Consider the following 27,265-nt stretch of genomic DNA (forward strand, 5'->3'; position numbering starts at 1 on the left):
TCAGCTCAGGTAATGATCTCAGGTTTGTGGGATGGAGCATCGGCTCCACACTGGGTAGGGAGTCTGCTTGAGAGTCTCTCTCTCCTTGTGCCCCTTCCCCCACCATTTGTGTGCATGTGCGTGCTTTCTCTCAAATAAATAAATCTTTAAAAACAAAAAGAAACTAAAATAGCAAATCCAAGTTTTTATTCCACTATGTAGTCTGGAAGGCATTTATGTACTCCAAATGGGCAGTTCTTTAAATGCAGCTAAATGCTCATCAGCTGGCATATCTGAAGCTACAGCATAGCCCACCTACAGCGATGCCATCCCCAGTGGATTCTAGCTTATCATGACTTCTGATTCTTCTTGTACTGGTATCATGAGAACACACTACTTGTGACACTGACTCATAATTGTATTGAAGACAGAACAGCCATCTTCTTTGCTCCATAGCTACAAAATGCTTTCATTTTTAGATTTCTAAATGCCCAAAGAAGGATCTAAAGAGTTTTGTCATTATTTTATCATCTATATCCTCCCAATCACTTTTGTACACACATCTCCTTTTGCATTTGTCCACTTATTTTGTAGACAATAAGTGGTGAGAAATAAATTCTGGTGGCCAAACATCGTAAGAACTGAAAGAATGTTGTCACATACTTTTTAATAATCAAAGCAGGATGTTCCAGCTTCTTGTCACAAAATAATGTGTGTCAAAGTCCTTCCTGTTGAATGGCCAGAAGAGAATACACATTTCCTTTTCATACACTATAGAAATATACTGTTTACTTGCTGATTCTTGAGTTTGGGAGAGGAGTTTATCTAAGATACCATCTGAAGATGCACAGTCTGAGATTTGCTTGAACTCTCAATTCTACCATCACCACTGGAGACTAAGGCACTGCTATCCCTCTGCTTTTATCTTCACGTTTACCTAATAATGGGAAGGTCTTCCTCTGCCAATTTTCTTCTTTTTGCCATTAGAGGCAAACAAAAATTCTAAATTCCCACCTGAATTCAAGGAAAGCTAAGAGCACAAGAAAAAGATAGTGTTTCCGATCTTCTGCATCTTCTTGGAAGAAGGATGCACTGCATTGGGCAGTACAATAAGCACAGCAGAGGATGATGCGATAACGAGTTATTTCACTACTGTATCAGATACCATGGGATTACACTGTAATTCCATGTCCTTTTATCTGAGTTTTGCTCAGCATATTTAGGAATGATGACAAAGAGTGCTGAAATGATACATAGGGGATGCCTGGGTGTTTCAGTGGTTAAGTGTCCGCCTTTGGCTCAGGTCATGATCCTGGGGTCCTGAGATCAAGTCCTGCATTGGGCTCCCCAAGGGAGCCTGCTTCTCCCTCTGCCTCTGAGTCTGTATCTCTCTTATGTCTCTCATGAATAAATAAATAAAATCTTAAAAAAAAGAAATGATATATAAGATGACAAACAGCAAAATGTCTCAAGACAAAGGAAAATTTAGATTCCCTAAGGTAAAGATTTACAGAAGGGTTCAAAGGACCTATGTAATCACTATAAGACAGAATAAGTTTTATTCTATTTAAAAAAGTATGTTTTCTTTATTCTTTTTAAGGTCTCCAGAAAAGAATACAAGTCATGCAATATCAATCTGTTAAAGAGCTTGAAAAAGAAGCTCAAAAATGAAAACTGGGTCCAATGGACCCTGAGACAGTGATGAAAACCAAGGTCTCCAATTTTAGGTTAAGTCTCACCTAAATACATCCCTAGCCCAAGAGAAGAGAAGACTTAAGACCAGAAGAAGCTGCATGTATTTATTTTTACACAAGTAGTATTAAAAAAAACCCTTCAAACAGTACAATTTTTTTTTAAAAAGTCTGTCTTCCAACACTACCACCAAGAGAAAAATACTTTTAAAGCTTGATACCACCTTTAAGACAGAAATTATGTGCAAGCAAACATATACATATGCATACATACATACACAACAGCTGGCTTAACACAAACAGGATCATACTATCTACAAGATTACAGCCCTGGTTCTTGATTCCCACTACTCAATGCATTACAGGCCTCTAGATCTGGGACTCCTTTGGACAAATGTTGTCTGTTTATTTAACTACTTCCCTACTACTGGACATTAAGCTAGGTCCTGTTTTGTCTATTACAAATATTGTGGCTATTAACCATCTAGCTCAGACATGGAATAAGTCATTCTTTATTACCATAAGCCTTAGATTTTAAATAAAGGAAGTAGGGGACAGTTTCCCAGTGCAGGACCTTTACATAAGCTGCTCCCACAGTTCTGCTTATTTTTGGTTTCTGCTTCAATGCCACTTCCTCAGAAAGGACTTCTCTGAATGCATCACCATCACTCCAATCTAAAGGAGACATTTAGGGGCACCTGGGTGGCTCAGCTGGTTAAGCATCTGCCTTTGGCTCAGGTCATGATCCTTGAGTCCTATATCAGGCTCCCTGCTCAGCGAGGAGCCTGCTTTTCCCTCTGCCCTCACCCACTCATGCTAAGAAATAAATACAACCTTAAAAAAAAAAAAGGAGACATTTGGGGTACCCAGGTGGCACAGTTGGTTAAGCGTCCAACTCCTGGTTTCAGCTCAGGTCATGGTCTCAGGGTCAGGGGATCAAGCCCTGCACTGGGCTCTACACTCATCATGGAGCCTGCTCAAGATGTTTTCTCCCCCTGCCCCTCCCGTTTGTGCCCCCACTCTCTCAAATAAATAAGACAGACATCTGATGCTCTCATAATACTTGCTACTTCTCACACTAACACTCACTACACTCTGATGATTCTGATGTTAACATCTGTCAGCTGTTCAATGAAGCTCCACCAGGGAAGGGACAGGGCTGTGGTATTTCTTCAGGACCTAGCATGATGCCCTATCATCATGGGACCAGACCATATCTGCCTTGTAGGTAAAAACTGCTGTCTTTATTAGCCATGTTCTGCAGAAGACGAATTGATCCACCACACAATCACATGCTCTACAAACCTTCAAAAGTAAAATGAACAGTTTGTTTAAAATTATGATTTACAATACTGGTGGGCTAGGGGCAAATAGGCTGCTCACACTCTGTTGGTATCATCTTTCTAGTGGGGAACTTGGCCATACATACTGCCATACAATTCCACTCCAGGTCTGTGGGTCATAAAAACACTGATAGACATGCACAAAGATTTAACTACAACAATGTTCTTCACTACCTATTTTCTAAAAGGAAACACTGCAAACAACCCATATAACTAAACTTCTGTTGAAAAAATAAACTGGTATGTTCACACAGTGAAACACTTTGTAGCCATTAAGAAGTGCTTAGATGCAAGATGAATTTGAGTCCTCCAAGGAATTATAAGTAAATGGCATGACAATGTACTCATGGTAAGCAGTTCCATGAAAAACAAAAAGTGGTTACCATACAATATCACCCCACTTCTGTTAAATATATAGGTACATGTATTTACTTATATATTCAGTGACATCCACCAAGATGTATAATTTTTAAGTTTTTATAGTTCACATGCACTAACTGTAAGAAAAAAAGATACCTTCTAAAAATGTCTCTCTTGGGGCGCTAGGGTGGCCAGTTGGTTGGGCCTCTGACTCTTGATTTCAGCTCAGGTAATGATCTCAAGGTCATGAGATCGAGCCTCAAGTTAGGCTCTGCACTGGGTGTGGAACCTGCTTGGGATTCTCTCTCCCTCTCCCTATGTTCCTCCCCTCCCCACTTGCTCACACACTCCTTATCTAAAAATTAATTAATTAAAAACAAACAAACAGAAGTTGTCTCTTTTTGCACTCTACTACCCACTTATCCAGGAGGTTTGGTAAATCAAGAGCAGCTCAATGAGGCAGGAGGTCAAGGGTTTCATTTATTATCTCGAAGAAAGTCTTATCTGACTCAATGATTCTTGTTTCTGCAGCACTGGTTAAACCAGTCTTTGAGCCATTTCTGAAGGACACTATCTCTATTTCAAACTATACAGAAGTAGAACAGGGCACAAGGAGATTTAACATTACTCTCAGAAAAGCTCTGTACAGATGGCAGATGAGCCAGTGAAATGCAGCTTAGGAAAGCACATCCACTCCAGCCTCTGCCCTCAGGCCAGAGCCCACCACACTGCTCCAGTGTGGGATCAGACTGGAGACACCAATGGGCACCTTCCTTTTTGGCAATATGGTGAGTACCATCAAACAGGATTCCAAGTGGGGTGGCTGCCTGACGGGTAAGCACTGATAATACTTAGGACCGGGTTCCCAAGCCCTGACTGAGCTTTAGAGCTACTCCAAGAGCACATTTAAAAAGAGGGGAAAAAAAGCAAAAGTCAGACTCCTATTAGAATCATGTGGGCTGGACCAAGGAATTTTTTTTTTTTTTTTAACTTCTCAAGTGGTTCTGAAGCAGACAACCCACATACCAGTGTTCAGCAATCGTTTAACAACTGCTGGCTACAAAAAACTGAGAAATAACTACCCCATCTGACTCCAATTACATTAGCACCAAAGTGAAGTTAAAAAATGCAAAGATTTCAAAATGACTCAGATTACACTACCTACTGCCTCTAACAAATCTCACCAGTGAGAAGCTCATCCTTTTAACTTCATGAAATCCTCCTCTTCTAAGTTACAGTCCCTTCTTTTATTTGGTCTCCAGTGGACCCTGGAAACTGATGATCTCTGTTTTTAAAATGTGTGATTACACTGGAAAACGGAAACACACTGTAATGAAAAACAGTCACTGACTTCATAAAACCTACATTCCTATTTAGTCTCAAGAAGTTAAAAACCTATTCCAACCATGAGATAAAACCGGCCCCCAAATTCTTTGACACTATTCTCATCCAGAAGCAGAGTTCCTAACATTGTCAATGTAATAAAAGCAACTGACCTCTGCACTTATTAAAATGGTTCAAATTATGAATTTATGTTGTGTGAATCTTACCTATTAAGAAAAAAGGGAGGTTCTGTATCTCCTCCTTTTGAATCTGGGCTCTGTGCCTACTTGACCTATAGAATATGGCAGAAGCAATGCTGAGGGACTTCTGGGTCTAGCCCTTAAAAACTGGAAGCTGCTTCCCTTCCTTTCCTGTCTTCTAGGATACTCAGTCTTAGAACCCAGCACCCCATACCATGAGGATGGGAAACAGCCTCTGCATAGGTTAACTGAGAGGAACGAAGATCTTCGGACCAGAGCCCCTGCCGAGCTCTCAGCTGATGGCCAGCACCAACTTCTGGCCATGTGAGGGGAGGGAGCCATCTTGAAAGTGGATCCTCTAGCCCCTGCAGAGCCACTTAGCCAAAGCTATGCCGAGCAGAGACCAGCTCCCGTTCCAAGCCTTGCCTACACTGCAGATACATGAGCAAAATAAATGCTTACAGGTGGTTAAGCCACTAAGTTTTGAAATGGTTTGTTATGCAGCAACAGATAACAGGGACTTCCATATAACAGAGAAGCTGATCAAAAATGGCTTCAGAAAATTCTCTAAGCTGGTACCATAAATCACAGTAGATTCTGACAAGCATAATCTTTTGCACCAAAGAATTCATCCATACATGTGCTTCACAACTCAACTGAGTCAATCTTTCTACCACGTTCACTTCACTCAAAACTATACCGCAGAAAAAAGAAGGCATCCGACATTCTTGCTATGACTTTTTTTTAAGGAGGGGGTAAGGTACCAAATAACAAACATTATGGACAGCTCTCAATGCATCTTCTCAGAAAAAGCCCCAGAGTGGATGCCTCTCCACACCCACCTGCTCGCCCAGCCGCCTCCCCTCCGGTCTTTCGGGCGGGGGCTCGCTCTGTAGGGTCCGCAAGGCTTTCGCAGCGGCGTCGTGTTTTGCAGCCTGCCTCGTCTTGCCTTTCCCGTTAAACTGCTGTCCTCCCACAGAAAGCTCAACTTGATAAAGTAAAGGTGGTACTGGAAATGGGTAAAAGTACCTGAAAGTAAAAACGGGGTTAGCAGAGTTACAGTCTCAGATCAGTAAGTCTCTCATACCTTCTCTGGCAAATTCCGGGTCTTTCCTTCATCAAAGGTCCTCATCACATCAGGGCTTGCTTGCTATTAAGGACTCCTTATCAATATACACACAGATTTTGAAGGCTTACACTGGATCAGAAGTGGCACACAGAATGAGCAAATACTCTTTAGCAAGCAAACTTATGTTTCACAGAATGGACTAGCTTACAGATTATGAGTTCAATCTATAATGCTAATCCAAATTCACAAAATCTAAAATGAATTAGGTTTTGGCTGAGGTAGAAAACTTAACTTGCTCTATGTTCTCATATCTGAGAGCCACACCTGACTACCTCCAGAAAAGGCCGGGAATTTTGTAACCAAAGTGTTTTTGCTTTTTTAGGAAGGACCCTCATTTCTAGAAACCCCAACAAGTCTAAAGCCTGGCAGAGTCTGGCTTCTTACGTTTCGAGCTTGTATTTTTTAAATGGCTTTGCCGCTATCAAGTCAGGCAGAGATAGGAAGACTTCCATTCTGATCATTAATCTATCCACTAATGTCTTATGACTGCCAACAGGAGGTTTTTAACACATGATGTTTTTGCATTTCAATTAGTATTTTACTGCATTTGTACTCCGAGGCTATTACAAAGCAAAGAAGTTCTAAATCAAAAAGTACCCAATAAACAATAATCAAATCTATGAATGCTGAGAGTCCTGTTTTTTTTTTTTTTTATTGTATTTATTTATTTGACAGAGAGAGAGAGAGCACAAATGCAGGGGGAGCAGCAACAGAGGGAAGGAAGAAGCCAGCTCCCCAGAGAGTAGGGAGCCCGATGTGGTCTCAATCCCAGTGGGATCATGACCCGAGCTGAAGAAAGATGCTTAACTGAGCCACCCAGGCACCCCAAGAATCTTGATGTTGTGGGAATCATGCTCAAATATGACTCAGTTACACAAAGTGGTTAGAAAGGTGATCTTTAACCAGATTTTCTCCAAGCATAGCCACACTGCTAGCGAGGAATATGCTCAGGTCCTTGCCAGCAACAGGAGTTAAAGGAGCATCAAGACACAGTTCCAAAAGCACCAGCACAATTAAAGCTGACTTCAACATTTGGCAAGCCTAAAGATGACCAAATCATTATGTGCTCCACAATCTACAGATTTTGTTCTTCCATGTCAAAAATGAGATATATTTTCACTTATATTTAAAACAAGACACATACCTCGGGGGATAAGCACCTCCTCTCATGTTGTAGTTATAGGTGGACTGCATCCGAGAGTAAGGGTCGACAGGCTTATACATTGGTTTTTTTCCAAGTTTCATGCACAGTGCATTTAGCTCTACAGTAGGGGTTATGCTTTCTGCAACACAGAACCAAAACAGAGAACTGGTTGTTTTCTGACATGAGAATGATGGTCATTAAAATAAAATAAAATTTAAAAATAGCATGCTTTCTACTAATTGGATTCATAATGCATTTCATGAAAGGATCTAAGTACTTCATCACTAGGCATCAGGTCAGGAAATCCAAACATCTTCTGTGATTTCTAGATATTAATACATAGTCAACACCATCAAATACACTACAAGAGCTATTAGAGAGTCAACAACTAGCACAAAATGTTATCATTATGGAAGCCCCTCATTCCAGTTATTAGAAGCAGTTCCAATACACATCAAATCCCACAGTTAAAAAAAAAAATCCCTTGTCACTGTCCAAATCATTTTACTGTTTGGGAATCCTTAGCCAATATAACTGGTAGTACTGACTTGCTGGGTTATTGGCTTACACTTAGAGATATGTTTATGCATACTATTTCAGAGAATGATGCACTTATTAAATACCAACTGGATGTAAAGCCCTGTGCTAAGGGACACAATTCTTGCCCCAGAGGATTCAAAGAACACAAACACTCTCAAAGAACTACTATACAACAGGATATGTGCTATGAGGAAAGGTGTGGAATCACTGAGGAGGAGGCAAGTAAATTATATCTGGAGAACTCAAGTTGAGGGCTGCAAAATATTCAGATATTTCCAATCTTGATATTTACATTGGGATTTGACCTGTGAGAGTACTTGTTAGGAAAATTAGTTCTGTTTCCATAAAAAAAAGAGCAGTATAATTTGAGTTATCTCAGAATTATCAATTGTAGAAAATACACACTGTTTATTTTCCAATTTTTTTTCTCTCAGTTCATCCAATTCATAAACCTTTAAAAAACATGTAAAAGGAAAACCAGGCTGGAAAGAATAATGTCAGTGCATAATCACATTTGAAAACAACACTTTCACATCAAACACAGAACAACACTAGCAATGGCAAAGTTCAACTTAAATGCACACAAAAATTCACTTTAAAATGCCTCTTTAGGAAAATAAAAAATGACTTGATTCTGTCCCATAACTGGTTAGACTAAATTTAGTGCATGAATCAAATTTATAAGAATATCTTTGGGTTTGCAAAATCAGAGGGTCATAGAAGTAACCAGCCTCTTTCAAACAAAAGAAATTTTCTTTATGATTCAAACAACTGCACTTTAAGTATAACCTGAATCATCTTAAGAGCAGTTTTGACCCATAAAATTTACCTGCAGTGGAGAATGAATCCGAAACACCACAAAGAAATTAAAAGCAACAAGAAAGGTATGGCTGAGATCTCCCGGACTTCTTCCTGTGTACAAAGGGACTGGGATGGCTTCGTGTGCCCGGCGGGTAATGTGGCTAAAACAGCCACTCACAGGTAATGTGGCTACAACAGCCACTCCCACCCACCGTGGCAGGTCAGTGGTTTCCGAGCTTTTACCAGATGCTCTTCTCTGTTACTCTTCTCCCTGCTTGGGTCCCTTATTTGAAGAAATAGCTACTAATAGTATTTGAGTAATAAATACTTAAGTTATTTTCTCCTTCTGTTTAATGATCAGGAGGCATGTATGACAATGTGGGTTTCTGATCAACGTGTTAAAATTGATATTTCCACCCTGGGTTGAAGTGATTCCAGCTAAAGCCTACATTCTTGGCAATCTGTACAACCTTATCAAGGAACAAAAGGTATTTGTGCTAAGCTTTTCTGGAATCTTGGAAATTGTTTGGTGACACACACCCCCGCCTCAGGACCTTCTGTCCATCCTTGGGACCAGAGCCTGGGAACCAATGCTTTAGAGTATGGGGAAGGATTCTGAAAAGGTAAGCGTTTGCCACTGATAGTGTAGAAACTGTGCTTTCAAAATCAACACGTTAGTTAAGAAAGAATTCATATACATACTGAATGGGTACCTCTAAACACACTTTTGAAAGGAACCTGTCTTGGCCCACGCATAATACCTGGATTCCTTCCTTCGCTACGAAAAGGGCGGGCTATGGGTTTAGGAAATTTTGTTCCTTCCAAAGCTTTGGCAGCAGCTGTGTGCTGGGCTTTTTTAATACTAGTTCCTTCAGCTTCCCAGTGCTGATCTCCAAGTGTTAGCTGTACTGTAAACACCTACAATGAAAATTGTGAGCTCTCAATTCATGATACCTGATGTGGACTACAGTATGTCACTTGGACCTTGAACATTTTTTATGGCCATGGTTTAAAAGGCCTGGTCATTATCTTGGCAATTTATCCCTTCATCCCCATTTTTTGTTTTTATAAACACCAAAAGATATACATATCATTGACTAGCATTAAACGGCACTCTATGACAAAACTATGCTTTGAAAAATGGAGGTAAACAAAGAGATTAAGAAAACATTTTCCTATATATTAAAATATTAAACATTGATTATTTGGAAGTCCTCCAAATAGAAATTGTCTTCCAATTACTTCTCATGGAAGAAATATAGCAAATTTGATTTAAAAACATAGTAGTATCTCATATAAATTAAGATGTTCTCATGCGTTTGTGGTCTCTTGTCTGAAAACACAATCCGAGAAGGACCAAAACTTGAATAAATTTGGGAATGTCAGCCAGGCTCTAAAACACTGCCTTCTACTTCCCTAAGACTATACTACTCAGACACTGCCTCCTCTTTGAGGAGAAAATCTGATCCACACCAAGCAGAGATCTAGAAACGTTTCTCAACTCAAGGAGGCATCCAAAACAGCTAATTTTATCCTCAGCAAAAGCTGATAATGGCAAGCTTCTTTATTCTGTTTTAAATATAAAGATAACCCAAATACACACTCCTTTCTTAAAATTAGGTTATGTTAATCCTATCAGAACTAAATTAATACTCCATCAAAACAACACGACCCATCATACCACAGTGATTCTCTAACTTTGGTGCTCATCTAGGAAGCTTAGTAAAATACAAATGCCCAGGGATTTTGACTAAGAAGCAGGAGGAGGAGACCAGAGCAAGTGTATCTTTAATAAGCTCCTCTAGTGATACTGACGCACTGAGAAGTTGGAGACTCACTACTTTGGAATTTAGTAAGTGGAGCTTTTATTTTTCTGCTTTTATCACTGGATATCACTGTTTCATTTACAAATAATTTACATAAGAAACGCTGATATGAATGCCATCTACATCATTTGAAAATGTCCAGATCATTGAAATTTGGTGCCTAAAGGGATGGGTGTGACTTGCCTTCACAGCTGATTTTTCTTGTAGGTCTTAACTTGAGGATTCCCTCAGTGCATAGCTTCCACTAACTGAGAAAAATTTAAAAATCCTCAGCCCACTGGAACCATTAGGGGATCCTCTGAATTAATGCTGCAGATCACAAGGTTACTAATTTAACACTGATAGCATGGACTCAAAACCCTGGCTGGCCTGAGCAGGAAAACAGCAGGAGCCTACAGTGCTATGCAATTCTCCAGGGCATTTCATGATCCTTTCATAGAAGGACACTGAAGGGGAAAAAAGCTAAGGAAACAAAGAGTTAATTTCATCAACAATCTTGCCTTTCTCCAGCACCTTCCCCACTCCTGTTGTTGCCACTCTGCTGCCTCCTGTGTGGAGGGTCAGTAGTGGGGGTTAAAATCTAGGTTTCAAGAGAATTAAAATGACACCATACCACTGATTTTTTAAAGAGTCCAATAGTCACCTAGGAGGGAATATCTTTTCCTCTTTGAATAACTTGAAGGTTAAAAAAAAAAAGGGCAGTTACAGATTGAACACACAGCCAAATTATCTACAGTATCACTAAAGTTTAAGTGAGAAAGTACGTATTTCAAAAAATACCAAAAACAGTTAATAAAGGGAATCCCAAAGTTAAGGTCTGCAAAAAAAATCCTGTAGAAGAAACAGAACAGTTATAGAAAATCACTAATTGCCTTCCAAAAGTAAAGAAACATTTCAAATATGATCATGCTTTAGAATAATGTTAAAACTCGCTTCATGTGAGTACAAATTTGTTTCTTTTTTTTTTTTCTTCAAATTTCTGTTTCTTAAATGCGTAATAGCTACCATTTCTGAAGGACTTATTAACTGCCAGGCATTGTGCTCCACACTTTAATACATAGTCTCTCGTTTAATTCTCACAGTAGACCTATTTGGGTAGGTATTATCCCCATTTTACAGATGAGGAGACTAAGGTTCAAAAAAGTAGTAGTTTACCCAAGGTCACATAGCTAGAAGAAACTGAGATTTAAACCCAGATCTGTCTGACACCAAAGGCGACTCACCTAACTACACTATGGTGCCTATTTAGGATTGCCGCTGATGTTACTTTTAGTCAAATGAAAAGAAACTTGTTATCATTCAAGGTTTGAGGTTTGCATGTCAAGAAAAATGAGGCATAAAGAGACCAATAACTCATCCTTAATTATATTCTCTTTACTGCAAAGCTAGGATCGGAAATAGAGGCCCAATTCCTTTTCTCTGATACCATACCCTCTCTCACACTGCAGCTGCAAAGATAAAGCCAGATATGCACACATTTAAGTTCCAAGATTTACATTAGTACAGATATCAAGCAAGCTTCAAAGACTGAATTCCTGAATAACAAATAGTAAACATTTAAATTACAGTCAGTCTTCCATTCTCTAAGATATGGGGAAAGACAAGGATAAGTGAAATCAGAGACAATCCAAAGGACTCACTTTGAGACTAATTTCTACCTCTCATCTTCAAACCTTTTACCTGGATTGCTAACAAGTGGCAAAATGGATTTCCTGTTCCCCTCTCCCTGCCCAGTCTAAGGTACACATGCAAGGAAGCAGGAAAGGAGCCAGAGCAGGCTGTAGCCAGGAGGCCCAGAGCCTGGAAAACTCACAGGAAATCATTCACAGGTGCTTGGGAATTGTCTCTATTCAGAATCCTAAAGACAATCACACACTAACTGGAGTTTTAAAAGCCACATATCCCAAAAAGAAGCATGTCTTTTCTTTGACCCATTCTGCAAGGATGAAGAGAAGCGAATTGCCAAAATCTCTACTTTTGCATCTCTTGAAGATAGCCTCAGTGACTGGAAAGCATGTATTCTGCATCACAGCACCACTTGGAACAGCATAAAAAGACAGAAAACATTCCTGGTGGGTTATAAATGCACAAGCAGTATGGACAATATTTACCTTACAGTGAGCTGGACCTTGCTCACGCAAAAGCTTATACTCAGGCTGAATCTTGTTGAAACGGGCTAACTCATTCACAAGACACATTGGGGTTTTCTCTTTGGGGTGTGCCATGCTAGAAGGAACTGAAAAATAACGTAAGAGCAATGAAGTCAACCAGCAGTATATAGGACTGCTGCTCTCCCGGGGACATGAAAAAAGAGGGAAAGCAGAAGGTCTAAGGATTCAGAGCAGCAGTGATGCACAACTGCAAACCACATGGTGGCGCCTGCTTGAAGACACAGCTGGGGTCTTCTCTGAACCGGCTGAAGCCAGGGAACCTAGGAAAGTGTGTCTTCCCAAGAGAGAGAACCGAGGCCAGGGGGAATAACTAAACCATGGCAGCAAGCAAGATTTGAAATCAGATGAAGCACTGTTATTATAACCAACCACGGGAATTACACAGAGGTCTTGTGAGCACAGACACACTGGTTACCACAACAGCTGTCAGCCGGACCCTGTCGGTTATTGCACAAAACTCAACGTGCCAATGCCATTTCTCAAACAACGACTGTCGTTTCCCACATGGCTAACTTCTCGTTCCAGGGGCACCCCTAGTCTTATCTCCAGAGGCTGCCATCCTCAGATCTTATCTACTTCTGAGAATTATACAAGTAAAATAAAACAGCCTTGGAGGCGGGAGTTTTACAAGTCAGTAGGATGTGGATGTAAGAGCACATTAGAAGAAAAAAGCAGTAAATCCCAGAGGACTGAAACAGTCTGTGACATTTCCTTTGAAGATGGTCTCCAATGGCAAATTTGGGGAAAACTGAATCCTGAATCTATTGGGTACGATGACAAGTCAAGATTGCTCTCCGGTAAGCCAGTCCAAGGAAGCCTAGAGGTAGTGTGACAGATGTTGTGCAGCTGAGAGAGGGACGAGCCAACACTCTAAGACAGATTTATAAAGTGAAGGAAATGAGAAATGAAGGAGGAAATGCAAGGGAAACTGTCAGGCACAAGGGGTTGAAAGAATTTGTTAGAAGGTGACTCTGCTATGGAGACACCCATGCTGGCACCCCATTTAATTGGTTTTGCCACTTTGGGGAAAGGTTGGAAAGCAGAATATTGTTTTCAGAATTGTTTATTTTTCAGGTGTTTCAAATCTTTTCTCATCAATGAGCAGATTTATTTATAAATTTTTAAAAACATAATCTCTAAACCCAACGTGGGCCTTGAACTTATAACCCCAATATCAAGGGTCACATGTTATTCAGACTGAGCTGGCCAGGTGCTCCAAAATGAGCACACTTAGTTCATTTTTATTTTCCTAACAGATTTAAATGCTTCTAAACTTATTTCCTCTTCAAAAATCTCTGCTTCTTTGGTTCAATTTTTAATTGGTCCTCACTGTGACTTCTAAACTACGTCTGGAATCTCAAACTTACTTGTTCAAAATAAAAATTAACAAATGCCAATGCACTCTCTTGCTTTCCAGTGAATCTGGCTGCTCCCTTGCTTGGGATATAATCTTTATACACATCTAAAACAGGGGCTTTCACATACAAAGATTGTCAGTTCTGGGAAATAATTTTAAAAGCAGAATTTTCCCATACAACAAAACATATCCAGAGTGGTATTTACTGTTCAATCCTTTCTGTTGGCCACCATTTTTTAATAAGTTTGGTTTTATAGTTTAGTTTACAATTCCCTTTCTTACACTTTGAAATGGTCTGTCAACTCAGGCCTCCGTCAACCCAGTATACAACCAAGTGTTTTACATCTGGAACAAAGAAGTGTGGGTGTTAATACTTTCTTCTGCTTCTGGAAGGTAATGTGAGAGCTCCCTACATCTGCAATCTACTTATCAGATCAAAAAACAGGCTAAGAAAACATTTGAAAAAGAAGACACTCGGATTCATACGCTTACCTGCAGCTGCACTGGTGGGTGTAATAGATGCAGAGGGTAAAGCAGAGTTTTGAATAGGTCTACCTGCATTTTCAGAGGGCAGAGAGCTAGTAGTAGAAGGAATACTCATCAAAGGCTGTGAGAGGAGAGACTGGTTCTTGTTCAGTATTTGGCTCCCTGAGAGAGCAGCAGATGGGTTCTGAACTTGCACTTGAACTTGAGACATGGTCACTTTCAACAAAAGTGAACAACTGCAGGTAAACAGCTTTCAGTGCAGGTTAATTCAGTGCTATGAAGTCTAAAGTTCTACCTAAAAGTTGTAAGGGAAAGAAAATAAAAAGGTAAATTATAGAGGAGATATGTAATTGCCAATATTCAGTCAAAATTGGTGTCACCTACTCAAGAATGAAAATAGTCCCACTGAGCTTGTAGCTATGCTGATGTATTAGAAGTGTGTTCCCCTCGGTACACAGTGAAGTTCCTGGCCTTGTGACTTTCTGACAGTGCTTTTAAATGACTTGCAATACCCATATGCTCTGCATGTTTATTTTATAAAGAGCACCAGTAGGGTTTAATGACATTCATTGTTGAAAATTAAGAATTACAAACTACAGCCTGTATTCAAAATGTCTAATTAAAAAAATGTGGGGGAAAAAAAGGAAAAAAAAAACTAAAAAAAAAAAAAAAAAAAAAGGTACGGAGAGGCTTTCCATACTATATGGGATACGGTAAAGATTTCTGGTCTCAAAATTATCAGAAGGTGAAAGCACACTTGGTTCCTAAGACCATTAGTGTGTGAATGTACACACTGCTTCCACTGAAGGGCCACGTGCTCAGGCTGGCACCCTTACAGTTTTCCTTTAAGCTGACTGAAGAAAGACAGGAATTTCTTACTTCTACTGTTTCTTTTTCCTTATGACAATAAAAGATCTTTTTCCTATGAGGTTTGAGATGGTCTCATTAGTTACAGACCCCAAATAAAACTTGCATCTACACCAACATGCAAGATCCTGAGAAATTATTTGAATAGTAAAGAACATTCTATAATGTTTGTATGATTAAAAGCAAAGGTGGAAAAGATGAAAAAGAGAGGAACAGATTTCAGACTAGCAATTTCACTAGTGTGGATGGGAGTGGAACCCAGGAAGCAGAGGAAATGGTCTACTTCACCTTCTAAGTTCCAAAGGCATTATTTCTGAATACATTTAAATTTCTTCATAAGTCAAAGGTAAGGACTGTTCTGCTTACAGTCATGGACACCATTCAAATAGATGAACGTATTTAAGCGAGCCAAAAGTACCCCCAAATAACCAGTAACAACAACGAGTAGAAAAGCTAACCAAAACAGAAACCAGCAAATAAATCAGAATTTCTATTACAAAGTAATGGTTACTTTAGTTTTTTTTAAAGTCTCAAAATAATTTTTAATTAAAGCTGGACCTTTGGAAAGAGATGAACAATCAGAGCAATTAGGTAACTTGAGGAATTCGGGCACATTCTCTCTTGATGAGAGCAAAAAGAACTGTAAAACTAAAAAGAACCCCAACACCTCAGGTCAAACATGACTTTGGATATAGAGACAGAAGCATCATCTTATTCACCAAAATCGTCCATAATGCAGTTATTCCTTGTTTACTTTTTGGAGTCAGAACAAAGGAACAGAGGAGATCCAGTAAAGACTAGACAACTCTTGGGGCACGTGGGTGGCTCAGTGGTTAAGCGTCTGTCTGCCTTTGGTTTAGGTCATGATCCGAGGGTCCTGGGATTGAGTCCTGTATTGGGCTCCCCACAGGGAGCTTGCTTCTCCCTCTGCCTGTGTCTCTCTCTCTCTCTCTGTGTCTCTCATGAATAAATAAAATTTTTAAAATAATCTTTAAAAAAAAAAAAAAAAGACTAGATAACTCTCCTGGCACACAAGTTGCCAATATCCAAGAAACAAGTCCAGAACCATCCAGAAATCAGCTAGGACTTTGTTTCATCGTTTTGATTTCCTTCACCTGCCAAAAGAGAAGATTTCTCTCTCAAAGCCCCCCAAACCCTTTTCCCTTCTTCCCCCTCTCTTTCTAAACTCTGTCTTGAGGGCATTTTTCTACCAAAAAAAAAATTTTTTTTTTCACTTATACTGTACTCACAACTTCATACTACCAACCACTAGTCACAAGTCAAAAAACAATTCAAAAACAAAGTGCTCCAGAGCCTACCTGCATCCAAGAAACAGCAACCTAATTCTGTCCTGTGTTGCTCTGAGAGTATGAGGCTGAATGAATGGACTAAATTTAGAAAGGGTGGGGCCCAAAGAGACCTTTTTTGGCTAATGCTGCCTACAGCAGGCCCACAGCCAGCATCTCCAGTCACAGACATAAATACACAGATTTTCTAGAAGTTGAAAAAGGGAACAAATGGCCTTTAAGACTGCCCCATAAATGTTACCTTAAGTTCACTTGGAGTTGTGTCTATGTAACAACTGGTTAAAACAAGTAGTCCAAACTGCAAATAAAAATTTTCTAAAATCCTAATGTCTGGATACTTTTACAAATTTCTAATTTCCACCATGACCAATACTAAAATTGGACAAACAGTACTCATTAGCACATAAACACTTCTATGTGTCTTCAAGCTTGGAAAGAGAATCTAATGCAATGGTTCTAAAGAAGGGACAATTCAGTTCTCCAAAGATATCTTACAATATCTGGATACATTATTTGGCTGTTGCAATAGAAGGACTGAGGACTTACTTGTATCTAGTGGACAGAGGGGCCAAGGATGCTGTTTGGAGTACAAGAGTACACTAACCCACAAAATAAAATCTCACTAATTTAATAAGTAGTTTATATTCTTAGGAACAGAAAATCCCCTTTTCATCTCAAAATGCTAAAAAATGAAGGCTAATATTTTACCCAAACAGATGCTCCTCTCCCAAACAGGAGCCAGGCAGCTAACATAGATAAATGGGGTAAAATATATTATTTACCCACATTAACTAGAACAACAAATAAAGCATTTCACTACTGCTATTTATAGAATTCACAGCAGCATTCAGGGGAATCACGGAATTCTGGAGATCCTACTTCTGTACAAATTTAGCACCTGTCGCTCAACGGTACTATTCTGTCCTGAAGATTAAATCCTTACATTAAAACTTGTCTTTTCTTTTGAGCCTATCTCTAAGGATTACTTTCCACCAAATAAATTAGGGACTCCGAAGAGCTTAAAGTGATTTGTCAGGCTTCCTATATAAGAACAATGTTTTATACACAGTAAAATTGGGTTGAAAACTGAAAACAGGGATCCCTGGGTGGCGCAGCGGTTTGGCGCCTGCCTTTGGCCCAGGGCGCGATCCTGGAGACCCGGGATTGAATCCCACGTCGGGCTCCCGGTGCATGGAGCCTGCTTCTCCCTCTGCTTGTGTCTCTGCCTCTCTCTCTCTCTGTGACTACCATAAATAAATAGAAATTAAAAAAAAAAAAAAGAAAAGAAAAGAAAACTGAAAACACACAGATTCCAGCTTTCCTCGGCGCTGGAAGCACCTTTTACTGTTAAGCCTGTGTTGTGCTACTATTTTCCTGCCTCCTGGCTCCAGCACAGACGAGGCCCTTAATCTTCTGGTTTCTCTTAGAAGAGCTTAGACACCAACTCAGGAAAACACGTTCATTTTATTCTCAAACCCTTATTATGTAGCATATATAAGCACTAGAACACAGGGAGTGGCAACAGGATAGAGTTACGAATACCTTTTTTTTTTTTTTTTTTAAGACTCATAATTCCAAGTCCCAAGTTTGGCTTGGTGACACAAAAATCTCATAAAAATAAAGAGTCTCACCTTGGCTAGCAGCTTCTGTTTAACAAGTGTCACTTTTTTTTTAAAAAAAAAAGAATTTATTTATTTATTCATGAGAGACAGGCAGAAACACAGACAGAAGGAGAAGCAGGCTCCATGCAGGGAGCCTAATATGGGACTGGATCCTGGGACTCCGGGATCACACCCTGAGCTGAAGGCAGACGCTCAACTACTGAGCCATCCAGGCGTCCCGTGTCACGTATTCTTTAATGGGCTGTGGGAAGGGGAATGTGGGCACATGAACTCTACAAAAGCATTTTTTTTTAAAGTATTTTCCATGCCCAGCATGGAGCCCAATGTGGGGCTCAAATTCATGACCCTGAGATCTAGACCTGAGCTGAAATCAAGAGTTGGATGTTTAACTGACCAAGCCACCTGGGCACCCCTAAACATTTTTTTAAATTATACATAATATGTTAAAAAGTGATCAGGCACAGGGGCCTCTGGGTGACCGTTGGATGAGCATCTGACTCTTGATTTCAGCTTAGGTTGTGATCTCAGGATCGTCAGATGGAGTCGTCTTTGCACTGGGCATGGAGCTTGCTTGGGATTCTCCCTCTCCCCGCTAGCATGCCCCCTCTCTCTTTCCAAAAAAGAAAAAAAAAAAAGTGATGAGGCACAAATGCAAATTCTTTACTCAGCAGTGATCTACCAAGACTAGGCCATAATGAGTGCACCATCTGAGTGAATTGTTTAATATACAAGAAGGCAAATCCTTCTAGAAATAGCTTACAGAACTATCTGCAAGAGTGCTTAGTCTTACTCACTTTCAACTAAGACTGTTAAATCACTGTTAATATGAAACAACTACTTCAGCAATTACAGAAAAACATCCCTTTTAATATTTAATTTAATTAGAGTAATACATGACTTATAATGAAATAGCTATAGTATTGTGTTCAATACATCATTCCCCTTTGCAATAAGTGACGTTTCCAAACAAGATGTGTTCGGAAGAGAGAGAAGAGAGAAGAGAAGAGGAGAGAGGAGAGAGGAGAGAAGAGAAGAGAAGAAAAAAAGAAATCACCTCAATTCTGGACGTGCTTTTAGCCATAAACATTTTACCAAAAGTCTCTCCCTTCAAAGTCCTCCATAAAATCTTATGTAGTATGGGTACACAGACACAAGAGTACTCCAGTCCCTTGCCACCATAAAGCATTAGCTGTATGAACAAAAATTTTTGGACAGTATATTCATTCAATATTGGACAAAAATTTATTAAACATTTACTACATGTAAACCCTTATACGGCAAATTGTACATTCTCAAGTGTCAGAAAAAACCTATTTGTTAAATTTTTCCTCAAAGACACAAAAAGAGATCTTTAAGCAACCAACTGTAAATCTATTAATCTTGTTCACTTTAGGTTTTGAGAGGCTCCACCCTCAGAGAAACTCTGTCAGCAACAATTAAAAAGTTAAGGAATAAACTACTTTCCTACAATAGCCTTGAAATACACCTAAAATGCCCACATCATTCCTTTACATCCAACAGTTATTTCTAAGATCCTTTTTGGACACATCTCTCCAGCTGCAATGTGGTTTTTATGTTTTCTCCAAATAAACTCACCCCACCCCCACAACTACCATGACACCTCCCTACCTTCTCGTCCCCTACCAGCATCCACCATCCAGGCTCTGATCCCAGAATACCAATTCATTGACTCCAAACATTATCCAAACACCTGTAGGCAGGGCAGCCACAAATACACAAACATGGCAATCACTATATTCCTACCTATACTCCTACTCAACCATTTCTAAATAACAAAGGCAATGTTAAGCAAATAATATCCAACAGCCAGCCATATATCAAATTACTCAATAATAAAAAGATTCTTTAAAAGAAATATGACCAAACTACTTAAGACAGAGGGAAAAACAAAACAAAAAGACCACTATGTGCTTGACGGTCAAAAGTAAGACAGGACAAGTAGCCCTGAGGAGGCACAATCACTTGCAAGACAATAAAATCAGCCAAAAATAATGCCTGGAAACAACCCAGGCTGTTCAAGATCTTTGCATCCAAGTGACTGAATGTGGCCCCTGTCTCACACTTGGCTGGGTGCCAAGTGGGCAATGGAGGATTTTCTTTCCACACAAATGTAACCACTGGGTGGTCCATTTAAAGAAACACTTCATAAAAGAGAATTCATTCTTAATTGTTCATCCTGGAAAAACCATCATACCAAACTAAACACTAAAGTGAGAAAAACTTTACCTCTGTAGCCTAACGAGCTGCAAACCTCACTTTCTTTTCTAGCTTTGAAACCTCATCAAGCTCCCTACTTCCATTCCCTAGGAGGAGCTCTTAAAAATAACTAAAGTCAAACATACTATTTTTTTACAAACATGGAAATGTTTTTAATATCTAAACTTATAAAAACATAGACAAATGTCTTAAACCAACCAAAATGAATAACTATTCATGATCTGCTGGAGATTTTTCAGAGTAGTACTGTGTGACCTATTCTTAAATAAGAAGGGGCTTAGTTCAACATAACAGTTAACTGGCTTTTTCTTTCAGAAAAGGGAAATTGTATTCTGTAACTATGTGCCATTTACCTAGAAACTCGACTGCATTTACCATCATCTTCATGCAAAACAGACCAGAGCCAAGACCCAGTTTCTAAGAAACCAGCCTTGCTGCTAAGTAGCAACCAATAATGTTAAATCAGATCAAACTTCTGAGTTGTGGCTTTCAGTTCTACTCCCAAATTAAGATAGCAATTATCCATCCAACTCTTGGCAACCCACTGTCCCATGCCTCAGTTTCCCCAGAACACTTTCTAACAGGAAATTCGGTAGCTGTAGCAATTGGAACTAAAATAATGAAGAAATCCTGAAGCATGGTAACAGTTCAGTCCTTTGAAAAGAAAAGCATTAAATAAACGGAGTGTAAATTCATTCACTGAGCCTGGTACAACTCCTCTGATTTCCTTATGCTTCAATTTCCTCATTCCCAAAGAAAGTTGGGTTTGACTTGTCCACTAATCACTACCAGTGATATGTTATGATTCTATACTTCCAGCTCTAAGAGGTTAAGGGCTAAAATACAAGGCAGTATTAACAGATGCGGTATATTTTGCAGTGCCTTGATATAAAACTGTAAAATCCTCAACTCTTCCAAAGTTTTTGGCCAAGATGATCACAAGCAACCAGCAGTAAATGGAACTTAATTCATAGCCCTATCTCATGACAGAAAACAATGTTGGATACTCTCCACAAGTTTGAAAACCAAACCATTTTACATAAATAACCTGAGAAATCAAAGACAATCTACAAAAGCTGCTATGAACAGGATGCTTACCAACCAAGTTATGTCTAATGACAACTTTAGTGGCCAATTTTCACGTCTCGACATTTAAAGTACATGGCAGTGCTGGCTAAAGGGTTTCACATTCTTGCCAACAATCTTCCCTGCAGTTACTTTCTAATTAAATCTCAAGAGTAAAAAGAAATTCAGACTGCATACAATTTCTTCTGTTTCTCTAACATTACAGCCAGAAGTAAAAGTCATTTTCCATAAGATCATTCAAAAATTCAAAAATATTACAGGTTATCAACAGGCCTGAAATTACACAGTCAAATTATGTGTACCTTAAAAAGAGGTGCTCCAGGAGTAATGCTGTTTTGGTTCAGTTCTAAGAGGTTATGTGGTTAGGAAACTCCTAGAAAATAAGAAACAATAATAATTTACTAGAGGAGATCATTTCTGAAAACAAAGACATATATTGCTCAAGTTTGGGGGGAAACCTAAAATCCACAAGTAGATGAAAGCATGATTTCACGGCTTGAAGCAGCACACTGTAGAATCCACAAAAGACACAACTGCCTGCAAACTGGGTAGAGTACTTTGTGGAGACATGACAATAAGAGAGTGGTGAATATCTCGAAACTAATTTTAAAGAAAGAAACTGGGCATTATATACCGTCTGATCACACAAGCTTAGTTTTTAAACTCATGAGGTCCCCCCCCCCACTTTTCACTACCAGCTAAATATTTTATTCATAAATGCCCTTACCATATACTTGGTCATGAAAATACAACTGCACGGGAAAATTCACAAAAACACACTTTGTACAAAAACATTCTTATATTAAATTCCAAAATACAAAAAGTGCATTATCACTAATAAATCCAAACCATAATCATTCTTTAGAATTGGATATCAGGTGATATAAGAGTTTCATTCTCAGACTCTCAGATCAGATTTATCTAGAAGTATCTTCTTTTTTAAAAGGTAGTACAAGTGATCCTTGAACAACACAGGGGTTGGGATGCCAACTCCCCACTCTACACAGTCAAAAATCCACGTATAACTTTTCACTCCCCAAAGACTTAATCACCTATAGCTTAACTGTTAACCAGAAGCCTTACCCATAACATTAAGATGATTAACACATGTTTTATGTTATATGTATCATATACAGTATTTGTCCAATAGAGCTAAAGAAGCTAAAGATGAACAAAGTCATAAAGAGAAAATACATATACAATACTGTTCTGTATTTATTTTAAAAATCCGCACATAAATGGACACATGCAGTTCAAACCCATGTGGTTCACAGGTCAACTGTAGTTAGTAACAAAGACAATTCCTTACCTTGAGATACCCTTTGCATTTTTACAACATAAAGGAATTTCACTCATTTCAATTTCTCACTGCTACTGTGACTTAACAAAGGATAAAAGTAGCTGTTCACTATCAAAATAATTTCGGAAATAGGGATCCCTGGGTGGTGCAGCGGTTTAGCGCCTGCCTTTGGCCGAGGGCGCGATCCTGGAGACCTGGGATCGAATCCCGCGTCGGGCTCCCGGTGCATGGAGCCTGCTTCTCCCTCTGCCTATGTCTCTGTCTCTCTCTCTCTCTCTCTTTGTGACTATCATAAATAAATAAAAATTAAAAAAAAAATAATTTCGGAAATAAAACAATAAACTGATTTGTTTTACAGTATTTTAAACAATTCAAGTTCTTTTTGCAAATAGTATGCTATACTAATAACTTTCCAATCTAGAGGCCTGCAGCTCCATAACCTCACCCATTCACAATACTAGCAGGAGTGGAAACTGGAAAAAGCCTCTGAGCAGCCCTTACAAATCTCTAAGACCACCTAGGAAAGCCCATGTCTTCTACTCTTAGGGGTGCCCCTCAATTTAAGCCCATCTGTGAGGAACAATTATGGTAGGTTTGGGTATTTAAGTTTTTTCAGCCCAACCCAGAAGTTTAAAAAATTAGAAATACATAAATAAATAAGAATGGGAAAAGGGAGCTGCTAGAGTCAGACAATGACAACAGTAAGAACAACCGCCAACAACTTTACAGCAGAGGAAAAAGGAGGGGGTGGGGGGAGAAATACAGCAGCTTGCAACCATCTGGATTTCAGACATCTTCACACAAGACAAGGATAGCTGACACTCTATACATTCACACTCCTGTGAGCAAACTCAGTTTTTGAAATCCCCTAACTACTTTCAAATGATGATCCGAAACCATCATGATTATGACCAGTGTAGCTACATGGCACTTACTTTCTCCAAGCAGTGTTAGAGAAGAGAAACTGGGGGTTAAGCCCAACTCCCTTACTTTCCCACTCAAGAAAACATACTAGAATGCAAAAGAGTGAATTACATTCACTGCTTTATTCACTCAACAAATAATTACTGAACACCTACTATCTGCAGGCAGTATTCTAGGCACTGGAGAGAAGGAAGTGCACAAATAAGATACAGTCCCATGAATTGTGGAATTCATGTTTATACAGGAATAACTTTGAACCTGACACAAATTTAAAGAAATAATTCACAGTGGCATTTTAATTCATAATAACAAATCATTTATAATACACATTATCTCGCAACTAAAGACATGTAAGGACAAAAAGACCCTTTGGCTGTAAGATGCTGATTTAGGGTAAGGGCAAAGAGAACAGGGCTGTGCGGATATGACTGAGGAGTCTTGGCTAGAGATGTGAGTTTGGGTCCCAACTATGGTGTTGAGTTGAATAATAAATGCTTCATTTAATATGTTAAGAGGCTTCGGGGATCCCTGGGTGGCTCAGCAGTTTAGCGCCTGCCTTTGGCCCAGGGTGCAATCCTGGAGTCCTGGGATAGAGTCCTGTGCCGGGCTCCCAGTGTGGGGCCTGCTTCTCCCTCTGCCTTTATCTCTGCCTCTCTCTCTGTGTCTATCATGAATGAATGAATGAATGAATGAATGAATGAATGAATAAATAAATAAATCTTTAAAAAAAGAGCCTTCAACCTTTTAATATATTAAATGAGGTGACCACCATCAATTTCATATGATTAATAAAATAATAACTGTGTACTGCTTGGGTGGATTAACTTGTAATAGAGGTGAAATGCCTGTAAAGTATGATACTCCATACCAAAGTTAGCTGTCAAATATCGCTTTCTTAGGATATATTATAACTGATACTTGTTCAAAACATGCTATTTAAGAAAGAAAAAAACCCTGCAAAATTAGAAAGAACTTTATAAAAAAAACTTATTCTTTTTTTATGTTTGGTGCCTAAATAAGTAAATTCTTTTAACAGGGAAATCAGTACCCAGCAATAGTCATATCCTAAATGTTCCAGACTGTAAAGGTTCCGTATACTACAAATAAAAAGGGAATTATTTACCTAACTCTATTTCTATTTAACTGTCATCTAGGTGAAGGGTCATAGAGCTTCAATGAGCACAGGTTGGTTAAATTGTGCAACAAAGAACATAAGCCTCTAAGCATAATCAGACTTATCATTACATATAAATTATCTTCTTTCTAAAAGAGGAAAGGACTGCCTAGCATTTTGTACAAAGTCACAATGGCATCAGCAGACAATGGCCTTGTTTGTATCAGGGTGGAATCTGCAAGAGTAGAAAATTCATGCCTCAGTTAATTTTAATCTATAGAAAGCATGGACTTCAAAAAGCAAAACCGTGAGAAAATCAGACAAGATCTAGTTAGATCGAAAAGCTTGTGCCTGAGGGGAGCCAATATAGACAACTTAAGAAGCAGCATGTGCTCACTTCATCCCCAGACAAGACACATTTCCAACACCTTTTCGTGATTAATGAGATACACGTATGTCATTACAGGCTACATGGTCACCTCAGTTGAGGTTATAAAACAGAACGGAAACACACACCATCTCATGAAAACCTCAAATCTAACAGGCAGGTTTAATTTCATTGATCTGCCTTTTAAAACTAGCCATTAAGAGAGGACTACTGCCTGGGTGGAGAACTAAAGAGGCTTCCTATGCAGATCATTGATTCAAAGAAAGTAAAAAAGAAACTGTTAAGGAGGCAGTTCAATACTAAACAGAAAGTTACATGAAATATTCCCAATACCATCAGCAAGGAAAGGGATGTTAGGGCTGGAAAGCAAAGAGGGAAACAATCACCAAGGCCTATAAAGTTAATTGGAAGTTTAGTTAACGCATATCCAGTAGGAATATTATAATTCTGGGATCCCTGGGTGGCGCAGCAGTTTGTTTTTTTTTTTGTTTTTTGTTTTTTTGTTTTTTTTTTTTTTGGCGCAGCAGTTTGGCACCTGCCTTTGGCCCAGGTCGCGATCCTGGAGACCCGGGATGGAATCCCACATCGGGCTCCCGGTGCATGGAGCCTGCTTCTCCCTCTGCCTGTGTCTCTGCCTCTCTCCCTCTCTCTCTGTGACTATCATAAATAAATAAAAATTAAAATAAAAAAAAGGAATATTATAATTCTAAAGAAACTAATGTTCTTAGCAACAACCTTGTCTATAGTTCATAAGTCATTTTTAACGAACTTCATGAAGGATTATAGCAATAATTTAGAGGAGAGCCTCCTACAATACACAGGTTAATGAAACCTCCTCTTCTTCCCCATTTACTTCTAAGTAGTTCCCTGCACCCCACAAACCTTTGAATCAACTTACAAGTTTTAGTTTAATGTGACTGTAGCAATCTATCACAACAAACAAAAGTAAACTATAAGTCCATTTCAAGGGAATGATGAATAGAGTTCATTTTAAAAACTGAGTATTACTGAAACAGACTTTTTTCAAATTGGTCTGAAGTTCTAGTGAACAAAAATCATCCTAGCTATGATGAAGCACTGGTGACACACAAGAAAACTACTGTCCTAAACAAAAAGCACCCGAACATAATTAGAGATGAAGTGTGGTTCAGTGAAAACAGCTGAAGACCTCACTCCAGTTACCTGGCCTCCCAGACAGGCCTCAGTATCTGCAGCTACTAGAACTGATGTCCGCAAAGACGTTTTCAAGTATCAGAAATACAACATAAATCATCTACTTCAACTTTTAGCACCAAGGAAGAGCTCGATGAACAGCAGCTTTTATATTATTAGATAAATTCAATCTGACCGTTCAGATCCCTTTCCTGCATCAAATAACCCTCACCCTGTAATCCTAACCTACCTACCACATGGTTAAGAGCTCAATAAATAGTAGCAAGTATTATTATCCAGCAAATTTACTAATCCTGTCCTCAGCCACATAAACATCTATAAATATAAACTTATAGCTACACACCACTTGTAAAAAACATTTTAAATGGGAACAGAGAACATGCTGACTAAAATCAACCCACTCACTGCACAACCAATTCTAAAACTACATCAAATATAGAGACAATCTAATGAACAATCCTTTTTATTTAGGCAAAGACCTCAGGGCACTTAAATTTTTTTAGACTTTGTAGTCTGGTTTAACAAAAACCTTCCAGAACAATTATGACCTGTGTATCATATTATAATAAAATAGCCTGGTTTGCTCCCATTACTGTTATAAACTCACAAAGTCATCACACTTCTCCCCCAAATTAGATTACAGATTAAACAGAAGCAGATGGGCTACAAATTTAATATTCAGAAGACTAATTTTTAATCGAAAGCAAATACTTTCTTGGATAGATTTTCCTACTTTTTTTGCTTTCAGTAAATATACTTTGAAGGGGCCCCCTGAATATACTCCTTCAACAAATAAACAAACTTGTATAATTCCAGAAAATATAACTAAGTCTGCAGAGAATTTGTTTCTACCTGCTCTTATCTGGTGACATAGATCACTTTTACATCAACCTTAT

General features: G+C 39.0%; 1 protein-coding gene across 13 annotated transcripts in view; it reads right to left on the reverse strand.

Annotated features, from left to right (window-relative positions):
• The window catches only part of STAU1 (staufen double-stranded RNA binding protein 1), a 54,288-nt gene that overhangs the window by 21,893 nt on the left and 5,130 nt on the right, over positions 1–27,265 (reverse strand). For 3 of the 13 annotated variants that reach the window (XM_077873515.1, XM_077873511.1, XM_077873512.1), the window contains exons 2-7: positions 21,773–21,843; positions 14,357–14,645; positions 12,448–12,572; positions 9,224–9,428; positions 7,170–7,308; positions 5,739–5,925 (exon numbers count right to left, since the gene is read on the reverse strand). In XM_077873515.1, the coding sequence (XP_077729641.1) occupies positions 5,739–5,925; positions 7,170–7,308; positions 9,224–9,428; positions 12,448–12,572; positions 14,357–14,561 (861 nt within the window). In that variant the 5' untranslated portion in view covers positions 14,562–14,645; positions 21,773–21,843. Of the gene's footprint in view, positions 1–5,738; positions 5,926–7,169; positions 7,309–9,223; positions 9,429–12,447; positions 12,573–14,356; positions 14,646–19,200; positions 19,336–21,772; positions 21,844–27,265 lie in introns of those variants that run through there. The other 10 variants (XM_077873513.1, XM_077873514.1, XM_077873517.1 and 7 more) reach the window with 6 other exon arrangements.

The sequence above is a fragment of the Canis aureus genome, chromosome 26, assembly GCF_053574225.1.
Source record: "Canis aureus isolate CA01 chromosome 26, VMU_Caureus_v.1.0, whole genome shotgun sequence".
Taxonomy (NCBI): Eukaryota; Metazoa; Chordata; class Mammalia; order Carnivora; family Canidae; genus Canis; species Canis aureus.